The sequence below is a fragment of the Haliotis rubra genome, unplaced genomic scaffold (genome assembly GCF_003918875.1).
Source record: "Haliotis rubra isolate DU_JTF1 unplaced genomic scaffold, ASM391887v1 Scf84, whole genome shotgun sequence".
NCBI classification, from domain to species: Eukaryota; Metazoa; Mollusca; class Gastropoda; order Lepetellida; family Haliotidae; genus Haliotis; species Haliotis rubra.
The window spans coordinates 1,536,715-1,548,201 of record NW_025767568.1 but is presented as its reverse complement, the minus strand read 5'-3'; the positions used below and the strand labels follow the sequence as shown (position 1 = coordinate 1,548,201).

The following is an 11,487-nucleotide window of genomic DNA, read 5'->3' as shown; positions in this document are numbered from 1 at the left end:
CTCAAAATATGGTTTAAAACGAGATCGATATTTCGAGATAGGTAGAACATGTTGCAGTAAATACGATTTTACTTGGTAAAATACCTGTTGTTCTTCACAATGTGTGTTTGCTCAAACTCAACCCGGTTTTCAAAGACCTTTGTATAATTTATGATCGATAATTCATCTAGCACAACCTATAGTACAATACATATATACAGAGAATATATCATTATAGTATTGAAAATACAGTAAAATGTAAGTACATACTTTGATCAATCATTACGTGATTACTAGTCATAAAATATCATGATTAGAATTTTTGTAAGAGATTTTGTGATAGTATATACGAAAACACACTGGCACCAAAGTCATAGATAACCAGTTGATCGGTCCAAGTTGCATGTCAGGAAGAAATAAGCCCACTAACACTACAATGTCTGACTGACAAACGGTAACTATAAAACACACACTTATAATCCCTATTTTTATTTCATCAATGTATTTTTGTCTTTGGTTCATTCAAATCGTCTACATGGATCCATCACACTGGCGTGACTTACGTCGACTAAATGTCAATATCAGTGTCGGTAACGTGCGTATTTTTATTAGTTGATGGAAAATGTCAGTGACAAAGAAAGTCACAGCCAACTTATTCTGATAATAATGACCTTGTGTACTTTTACTTTTTGAGGAATAATCTTCTATTTCGAGTTTGTGTTGGGTACCTGCTATGACATGGTAACTGATAGTGGGTATGTATGTTTACAAATCTCATAAGCTGCGTTCAATTTTAACGGTTTGTAATGATGATACAAGGAATGAATTACTATATAAATTCCAGATTTTTCATTTTGATAATTATGTTTATGTTTGATATGATAAAGAAAGCGCGATGCACTGATGTGAAATAATAGTTATTTGTAAATAATAATATATAATCATAATAGCAGCGACAACAGTTGTAGTGATGCGGTGATGATGATGATAGTGATGATGATGATGATGATGATGATGATGAAGATGATATCTACTGACACGTTGACTGGACACGTGTTAGAATTTTACTACACTTTAAGTTCTTGTAAGTAAAAGAAATATATATCCTTGATTTTACTCTTAGTGTTTTATGACTATTTAAAGGCGGTATAAATGTAAGTGACACATCATGTTAACAGGTACGGCCTGTGCAAAGCAGTGACAGAATATCACCTCGCTATGGTATCCCCGAAACGATTTCTAAGTACCTGTTAAGATCTGTCTTCAGCTCATTCAGACAGCGTTTAATGTCTGTTAGACAACGACCACAATTTACAGTCTAAAAACATAACCCGTTGTCTTCACAGTGCTCTTGAAATTTTAACATTTCTATTTAAGAGATAGTATAGTGTGGCCAAGCATGTGAATGGCACCACTGTAAAATATAATGATTGGGAAAATGTGTGCATTAAAACCTTGCATTTATAAGGTCAAAATATTCAATTAAGGTGTTTCATTTTCATTGAATTTACAACTAGAAATATTTAATTTAAATAACTGTTAAATTACTAAATAGTAATTATCACTATATTTCATATCGCTATATCAACTCTTTATTTTTAACATCGAGGGGTTGATCACAAAGGAATGAAATCTCGACATATATTCTGTTACATTAAATCAAAAGTCATTTTCTTCTCACCGAAACTAAGAACCAAAACAACAAATTTAAATTGATTTTTTTCGCCAAAGAAAACAATTTTTCCGCCGATTGTAACAGCTATCGTCTTTTTAACAGCAGTCAACGTGTTGACTTTGTCTCGTCTAACTATAGCGAAATATCCTTATCGCATTTATAATGCACACATCGAATTAAATCATCAATGAAACTCATTATCGTTGAGACGTCTAAATCACGCCATATGTTAGGCTTGTGGGCCCAAACACCCCTATCGCTCCGACCCGTGTCTAAAAAGCGCTAATAGTGCGAAATCACTTGAGTTGACGGACGACGCTCGAGCAAAGGACCGTCGTCTTTTCAGTGCGCTTGTCTGTGAAAACGTTCGCATTCACGCAAGTCCGGCCCTTGGGAACACAGAGCATGTGCAGCTTGTCAGCGGGCCACGGCAACTCTTCTCGTCATCACTTTCCCTCGCTGCAAGATTTAATCAACACATTCAGTCTGTCGTGCAATAAAGTGAAAGACTTACACTATGAGTTAGGACCATGGTTCTCGCATTGTTGTAGAAGTCACCCGCTGTGGAGTATCAGATTAGGAAGTTGTGTTGGGGATTTCAGCCTTGTTGGCGAGCACGTGGTAGGCTCAGACACGCTTGTTGGGCTTTTAAACGGGGCGGGCTAATATTTTGATTGACGGAAATCCACGCCCCTTGAAATGCGATTTTCGTAATGATTTACACACTGACTCGCTGTTTTACGAAAGGAATGGGTACTATATGTAGATACGAATAAAGTTAATTTTTTTTACAAATGTACGTGTCTTCTTCAAAGACATTTCGGCCTAGCTAGTATACGGAAGGCGTGTCTTTAAAGTACGGCGGAATGTGTCGACCAATCAGAACGTCGAGATGTTTGAAAGGGCTGAACAATTGTCAGTGCTCGTTGCCGGGCCTGAGTAATGGGAACTGACAAGGGAAATGGATTATGAGAAATTAGCGTTTGATTGGCTTGTGATCGACATGACTGCGGATAGTTCCGGTTAGATAAAAGTAATCTTTGAAGTGTCTTGCAGTTAGTTGTCTGTGGTACACCCCTGAACGTGGACTCGGTTTACATTGTGCTTGTGGTTCGGTGTCAGACGTGGACTCTGGGTGGTAAACACCAGACTTGACACTAGCAGACGACACAGTGAGCAGACGACACTTTCAAAATGAGCTCTCAATCTCGTTCGGAGGAATCACCATCGCCTCCTCCTACATCTGAAGTATCAAGCATGCCAAGCCTGTCGCTTTCTCCCGGACCTAAAAACAATGATCACGTGAAACGGCCTATGAATGCCTTCATGGTTTGGTCTAGAGGACAGAGGAGAAAAATGGCCCAGGAAAATCCGAAAATGCACAATTCGGAGATAAGCAAGCGTCTGGGTGCGGAGTGGAAGTTACTTAATGAAGAGGAGAAGAGGCCGTTCATTGATGAAGCCAAGAGACTTCGAGCGCTGCATATGAAAGAGCACCCGGATTATAAGTACCGACCAAGACGGAAGCCCAAATCTCTGTTGAAGAAGGACAAATATGCCTTCCCCATCCCCATGATTCCGGGTATGAACACCAGTGCCCTCAGCAGTATGGCTCACAACTTCGCATCTCTATCAAGCCACCACGACTCTCTCTCCAGTGCTGCTCTCCTCAGTGAAAAAGCTCGAGCTTTTCTACCCCCTACCTCCACCCATGGACTATACCCCCATCTCGACCCCACGGGCAAGATGGAAAGCGGTAACCCCCTAGGACTACGGCACCCAGAGCTCCTGGGGAACCCTCTATACAGCCCCTACCTCCACACCCACAATTCGGCTATGGGATTACCTCCGGCTGCTCATGGGGGCTCCCATTCCGGGTTACCGGGACAATACCTCGTGCCATGCTGTCCCCCGTCGTATATGCCAACCCAGGATGTACACAGACCCGTGGCATATCTGTTAGTCAAACCAGAGGACCATTTCCGACACCCAGCTGTCATATAAGTGACGATTACTAACAGCTATGTGAATGATCTCAATCGGCCCGTGGTGATATCTTGGGTCTATACCCGTGTCAAACAACCACAACTCGATCGGGTGTCTGTACCCTCAATACAACCATAACATTCGTTACTCTAGTGCGGCGCATGTGGATAGTGTCATTACTCAGAGAAGATTAATTGCTGAATTTTCCACTTGGACGGTGAGGAGAGGGAGGTATTTAATGAACCAGAACAAAAACATTTTTCTAGAAAATGTTGGATGAGGCTTTGTGATTTTGAACTTGTATAAACTTCATTAGATCGGCTGGCTAGCGGTGGACACAGTTGATTTTGAACTGATGTGATTAATGTGCTGTCAAACGTGCAATCTGGATGACCCAAACGGCAGTTCCTCACCATGCATAATGTAACATTTCATCGCAGCAGAGCTGATGGATTTCAATGACTATTGTAGCGGTTTCATCGCCTCTGTCATGAGGTTCGTAGACCAAGTGCAATGTCCAACCTCGTGCGACGGACAATGTCCGCTAGCTATACACGTCCTAGAATCATTATTTTATCACCGAATCACCCTTGTACCATTTTAATCATTTAGCATCACCAATGAAATTTATTATCTTGGAACAGCTCCTGAAACCGAACTTGTAAAAGCTGACAAAACCAAATTTTTTATTGTACTTTTGTATTCTTTTCTTAATCTAGAAAAAAAAACTAAAACAAACTATGGACGTGTGTTAATTGTCGCATTAGGTTTGGACCACGAGATCGGCTTTAGTCGTGATGGGGTCTCAGTTTTGTGCAATATATTTAGAGTAAGACACAATATATCGAGAAGGACAAACATAGTGCTAGGCTTTAAAGTCAACATGCTCTCGAAATAAAACCAGACTGTCCAATGGTCTTGTGTTAGTCACCTGAATCCCCGTTCAGCTTAAGATGGTCCTACTGTAGATTTAACATCTCAGCTTTAAGTAAAACAGGCCTACTGGGTGTATAACATCGAACAATCACCGTATTACCTGTAAATCACTCCCAGGTGGCGTAATCTTTGAGGTTTATCGATTTATGATGTAAGTTATGATATTTAAACACTCTTTCTTTTGACAGTTTAAGTATCAAATACACCGTTCGAAGGCGAGAATACAGTACCAGGCACACCATAGCGTGTCTCTTGTCTCACATTCGTAGACGTCTATAAACGGGGCAAATTGTCAGCAATAAAATCAGTTGTAAGACAACAGCATATATCTAAATAGGTCAACTTTAATTTCATTGCATATCGACACGAGGAAATCACGGGGACTTTTACTTTAAAGACAGTTAAATATTATGTTGAAATTCGCCAGTCAATATGTCTGTGTAACAATTGTTAAATTCAGCATAATAATTTTGTTGTCTTTTATATGTTTTAGTGCTAGCTAGCTCAATTGTTAAAGTTTGATTTCAGAAATCTATACTGAAGAGCTACGTCTTGAATGTACTGTTATCCATGTTACGTATAGTACTGCCGATTCGGGTGCCGAGCACTCAACTTCTCACGTTGAAGGCGTTAGCTTCACAGGAAATATGGATGAATATTGTTGAAAAATTATATTGACACATTTGTTTCATTCTTTTTGAGTATTCATAATTTTATTCTTTTTATTGTGTACAAAATGCTCATGAATTAAATGATGTATAAATCCATATTTTATGTTTGTGGTTTCTGTTTAGTTTTCGCGAGTCTTTAGATTGAGTTTATTTGATGGGGTTCTGCTCCGATGCGGGTTTGGCACGTTCTAATTCACATTCTTTTGAATGGAATCGATCGATGTCAAAATACAGCCACAGGTTCGTACTGTTTTCTGTGGAATTCTTCATGTCTTTTATGAGTGTGACAGCCTTTCATTTTATGGCCGTGTCTCCGATGTGTGTGTAACGCAGGACCAGGCCTAAGAAATCGAATCAATTTTCAAAGTAATTGTTTTTATCGGAATGAGTTTCTTCATTATTTTAGAAAGCCTAATCAGGCCATTACACAATAAAAATGTGCTGATTTCCAGGACGTATCGTATTTATGGACACTTAAGCGCCATTATGCCGTACAATAGTGCTCTAAGTGATAGCGAGAGAAACCTTACGCACAATCGCTTTGGTGAACTCGTGTGTGATATCAAATGCGTTACAATCATTAAAACGATTGTCTTTACAATCAAATGAAATGTAATACACAGAAGACTTATTGAAACAGTTTCTACAGATACCAGATCTCTCAAACATTTTAATTTGACAACTGACACGACTTTTGGTAGAGACATGTTAAGTCAAACGATGCCATTCTTGACTCCGTATAATACACTGGCACCAACTACATCATGTTAAAGGAACATGTGAAATATTTATCATTGATAGAAGGAATTCAATTTATACTAAAATAATATCAGTGCAGAGAGGATATAGATTGTTATTGTAAGACGATATATTACTGTTTTATAAACTTTGATATATGTCAAATAAATTTTCCCGTATGTGTTTGTTCATTCTGAAAAAAATATTATAGATGACAAAAACTGTCACATTTTGAAGCGTATTTTTCTGCGTTATTGATATCTTAAGTCAAATGAGGTTGTTAAGGCGTTGTATCCTGTTTTAAACGTATCAAATGTCATATGTCATACTGATGATATTAAGCATCACAGTGTCGAAGTGTCAACACAAAAAGAACACTGTTCTCCATGCATGTAAAAAACGGTGATCTGATGCAGCATTCATTAACACCGCCATATACATTTCATTTACATCTTACAAGATATGTGACGGACTGGAATACATAATCACTCCTGTTAACACATTTCCATTTATGATTGTAAAAACTGTAGTGTACAAATATAGAATGTTAATAATTTCGTAATATTTCTTTTCTTCATTCATTGCAACCATAGCTAGTTCAAGCGTGAGCTATTATGTCTATATCTGTACTATGCGCAGATATTGCCAACTATGCCATAACAATCAAATTATTTCAAGTATTCGTTAGCATATATTATTCTATTATTCCACCTGCTTTGAATACAATGTACTGTGTTTGTAAAAGAATGAAACAAGGAATATAAAAATGCTTGAATAAATTTTAATAAAATTACAAAGCACAATATGCCTCTATTTGGTATTTATTAACAGCTGTGTGTTATTTCAAGGCGTGGCTGTCGGTAGCGTTCATCTGAACTAAAACGAATTGTGGGCACGGTGGCTGATATCCAATCCATGAATAGTACGGGGGCAGGTCTGAGCTTCTTTAGAATTGTTTCATACATAAAAGGGATACAGTTCAGCCGTACATTGATAGAAATACAAACCCGAAAGTCATTTTAATTATCAGCGAAGCACAATTGTAGAAATTCATTACCATGACAGTGCTCGTAGACTTGTGACGTGAGATCCTGTACAGGATTGCGGTTATTTTTACAGGAGCGTCTAGAAGAAAACATCGGCACAGAACTCTGTAAATTGAGTCGGACTTTGACCAAAGTTGAACAATATTTATTTTTCTTCTGCTATCAGTGTTAAATGTTGTATAATATGTTTTAAGAAAACAAATCTCAATTGGTAGGCGAGTGATCCTGATGGCAAGATTCTGTCAATTTCTGAGCGAGCGTTTTCTTGAGAAATTAATCGATCTCACTTGAAATAACATTCTTCAACTTGTAAAGATCTTTGAGCGTTCAGGCTATATATGCACTGAGGTTCACTTCAGTTCCATGCTGCTTAAATGGTAAGTCGTTTAACTACCGTGTAACAGTGTCGCTGTGTGTTATATATTACAGGCGTTCGTTGAAAGTTCTGTTCAATATAGCAAATCTTTTCTATGGCCTGATAATCATATAGATCTCTGAATCAGACGCTAAAGGACCACTCGACAGCTTGAAGGCCTTCATTAAGAGAGAGAGAGAGTGAGAATTCTGTGGACGATATTTACCGATAATAAATCTCACAAAATATGATGATAACAATCAACAGGCTATCGTTCTGTTCTAAGTGTTGAGCCACAAGTATGACATTTATTATTGAGTATATTTATACGGATTTAGGCCAGCTATTTATATGAGCCAATATCGTATTAAATTGCAACACGTGTACACGGCCGATATATCCAGGATCAACTTGTACCTGTTTATTGGAACTCTGTCTTGTGATACGTACAAGTACATTACATTGAAGGAGTTTGATAAGATCATCATCGAGTATTGTACTGCATACATTCCAGGTATTTACAACAAATATGACACTTCACTTACATTTTTCACGGTATCGAAACCAGCTACACAGAATAAGAAACATCGTTATAAAGAAAGGTTACAGGTGTAATAAAAGTGAAAGACATTGATAAAAATTATATTGAAGATAATTATAGCAATAAAAGAAACTAAACTTTTTTTTATCCGTTACAAGTGTATTTTATGATTCCGACTCTATAATAACCATGTTTGAGAATCTTTAGCAGATATGTGAAGCCTTACAAGGAAGGTTTATTGTTACATATTTGTATTGTTTAACCTTTTGCTTTTGAGTTGCAGAATAAAAACTTTCCCTTTGCTTTTGATTCTTGAAATCCATAATGCATTATACAGTTTTGAATGACACAAAATGGTACAATTGCTCCATGCGAGAGCCTGTGACAGGTACAATGTACACTGAGACTCGTGTATGTGGGTGGCTGTGTGTGTGTGTGGCTGTGAGGGGTTTCAAACCATCACTAAAGTTGAAACGGGGGATTCAGATTCTCAATCAAAGCAAAGCTGGTATTGCAATGTGTAGAACATAATTATAGATATTACAGTAATTCCTTTATATAAAGCTACAAAATGTAGGAAAACTTTGAAAGAATGTAAGAATAATATTTATATATATATATATGTATGTGTGTATATGTGTATGCAGATATAAAGGAATTTTGGCAGGAAGAAATATCTAGACTCATCTTTTATATATTTATTGCTTATACACCTACAGAAATCACCTATTTACACACACACACACACACACACACACACACACACACACACACATATATATATATATATATATATGTCTGTGTGTGTGTTACCATATGTCTAGACTAATGCTTAGTCTCTGAATATATATAATTTTGATAGTAACAAAGAAGCCCATTTAAATTGAAAAGGAGCCCCAGGGAGCCCAGAGATTCAGAACCTGAGGAAATCTAGACTTGCTTTATTTAGGGCTTTAGCACTGCAGAGAGGGCTTGGCAGTAGGGAAAATAAGGTGGTTCGGGAACTGTGAGAGAGACTACCATATGTCTAATATACGTATATACATGTATATGGAATCATATCGCTTGTGTGTGTATGTGTGTGTATATATAGAGAGATAGATTTACACATGGAAAACAGACTACATTTAATTAATCTTAGATTATGTAATATATTTATGAAGATATAGTATCTTTATTTTAGAAAGAGACGACGATGTAACATGTGTCAAAGATGGCAATGCGTCTGTCAGAGGGCTTAACGCATCTGATTCAACCCTAACCTCTCACACAACACATATGAGTCATGTTCACTATTCACAATATAAAAATTCAAGTTTCAAAATAGAATTTCCCTTCGTCATCTTACACGTCAAATTTTCTTTTCAAACATCAACAATAATAGAATAAGAGCATCTGTCGTTTCAGCAATAAAGCGGATTAATCACAGAACCTGTCGCCATACTTCTAAATCTAAATAACACTAAGAGAACCTTGTGTGTTTAGTGTATCTTTAAGTATGTATCTGCGTAACTGTATTCAGTACGTGAACATGTCTATATCAAGTTCAGGTGACGCTTAACTGCCCATCAAAGCCCACTTGACAAAATGTATACAATTTGTACAATACACCAGTTGCTTTTAAAGTGGCAGCGTTGTATTGAACGATCATCTCGGTTCAATGCGTTATTTCATATCAAAGTTATTTTTAGGATACACAGTTGTCCGTGTGAACAGTCCCTGAATACGCAGATCATTCTCCAAAAGCCTGTAGTGAATACATCCATTCTGGAGGAACATAGGCCCTTCCAGGGTGGGTCGCTGAGTAAATCAGACTAAATATGTCCCATAGAAAACAGGTGTTTACACAAAACATACACACCTGTACGGTATACAATATATATTTTTGTGCCAAATAAAGGATTGAAACGCTGTGCTTGTAGAAGGTATTCCTGAGAAACCCTCTGGACAATAGACTAAACCCCTGAAGCCTCTTCGTGTCTGTGTTACTGTATGCGTTCTCTTGTCAGTTGCACAATGTCAGCAATAAGAAAGCTATCACATGTATTTTACATGACTTTTACGCAATGACCCCGAAATAACTTAAGGGAGAATGAAAAGCTGGATATTCATATAATGGGAATTTTCATGAAGAAAGTATATACCCCTTTCACAACAGGCATAATAGCTTGTGTTAGCAAGTGCTTTCAATTAACAGATGAAGAGAATATAATCTTAACATCACTGTTTAAAAGCGTTCCAGGGATACTCCGTCTATCCCGGTCTATGCTGTAGGTGTTTAAGCTTCTAATAGCAATGTATTCTAATTGTGCCGTTGATATTTATGGTATGAAACTGTAAATTTGATGATGACCGGCTTATGTAATAGTAGATGAGCATGTTTAACGTAAGATGTACTCGTTGGTGTTCACAATGTTAAATTATGACCATATTATATGTATGTAACAATTATTCAACATAACGATATGTTTACTTTAAAAGCAAACCTGTCTTACCCAAATCGCTAATGGTAACCGATAAACAGCTGAAGAATTGTTTGATTTATCAAATAACTAAATGACACGTATTGTCATAATTCACAAAAAACACATTCTCAACAAAATATATTGCATGTACATACATACCTCTGCATGAAATGATTTGTTTCATGTAACCGAAGATTTGCGAACTCTATTATTTATGTGAACATAATCTTCATCTAACAAGTACGTAACTGCATAGAAAATACGTAAACATGCCAGTACAAATAATATATAGTATATAATGTACATTCACAATGTAAGCTTCGTTGATGTGTATACTGTCTATCTGCTGTTCAGCCTTAAACAAATTTAGTGTTTGTGTGTGCTTGTATTTCAAGCTTACAGCTGTATTGTTGGTGGAGTCAGGTGTGGTACAACTTGTTTGATCAGGGTAACATTAACATTATAATGGTATGTGCTTGACGCACCATTGTCACAAATGAAATATGATGCAATTATCTATTTTAACTTGCAAAGTTGTGCCCGTGATTTTTTAGGTTAATGATTGAGTTGCCTGTGCATGTGTTTCCGACTGTTCCCAGTAAGGAATCGTTTACCGTTTTCGGGACCCCTGGTGTCATGAACATAAACGCATGATATATATCCACAACCGCAGAGATATTTGAAGATTATGGAATGTTTTTGTTGCCTTTAAACAGATGCATTTATAATATCAGCGCTGAAGAACTGTATCGGATAACAATTTTATGCATTTTTCTATTATGTTTTTAAGAATAGACAAGAAAACAACCAAGCCACATTCATTTGAACTGCACATGGGTCTTGTAAGCACTGTATTGCTGGTTATAAGAACATTAATTTTTTGGTGTGGCACCGTGCCAAAACCATCACAATTTCACCTATTCCTGGTTGAGTAGCGGTACACATTAATGCAAACGCGATTTGTGTTTCTTAGCACCGATAAATCTGATGAAATATTTCACATGTGACACTGCGTGGGCTCCACTCCAATGTTGTATAAATAACACAGAAGTGGTCACACGCATATTGGTTGTTGTTTGTTTTTTGTTTATTTCT

General features: G+C 37.1%; 1 protein-coding gene across 1 annotated transcript; it reads left to right on the top strand.

Moving 5' to 3' along the window:
* The first annotated feature begins 2,690 nt into the window (after positions 1 to 2,690).
* Positions 2,691 to 3,790, top strand: LOC124262442 (transcription factor Sox-14-like). The gene has a single exon (XM_046696926.1). The coding sequence runs from the start codon at positions 2,849 to 2,851 to the stop codon at positions 3,656 to 3,658; it is 810 nt and encodes a 269-aa protein (XP_046552882.1). The 5' UTR covers positions 2,691 to 2,848; the 3' UTR covers positions 3,659 to 3,790.
* The last annotated feature ends 7,697 nt before the right edge of the window (positions 3,791 to 11,487 follow it).

Excerpts from the sequence above, each read along its gene's own strand:
- LOC124262442 (XM_046696926.1), top strand. The coding sequence starts at position 2,849 with ATGAGCTCTCAATCTCGTTCGGAGGAATCACCATCGCCTCCTCCTACA.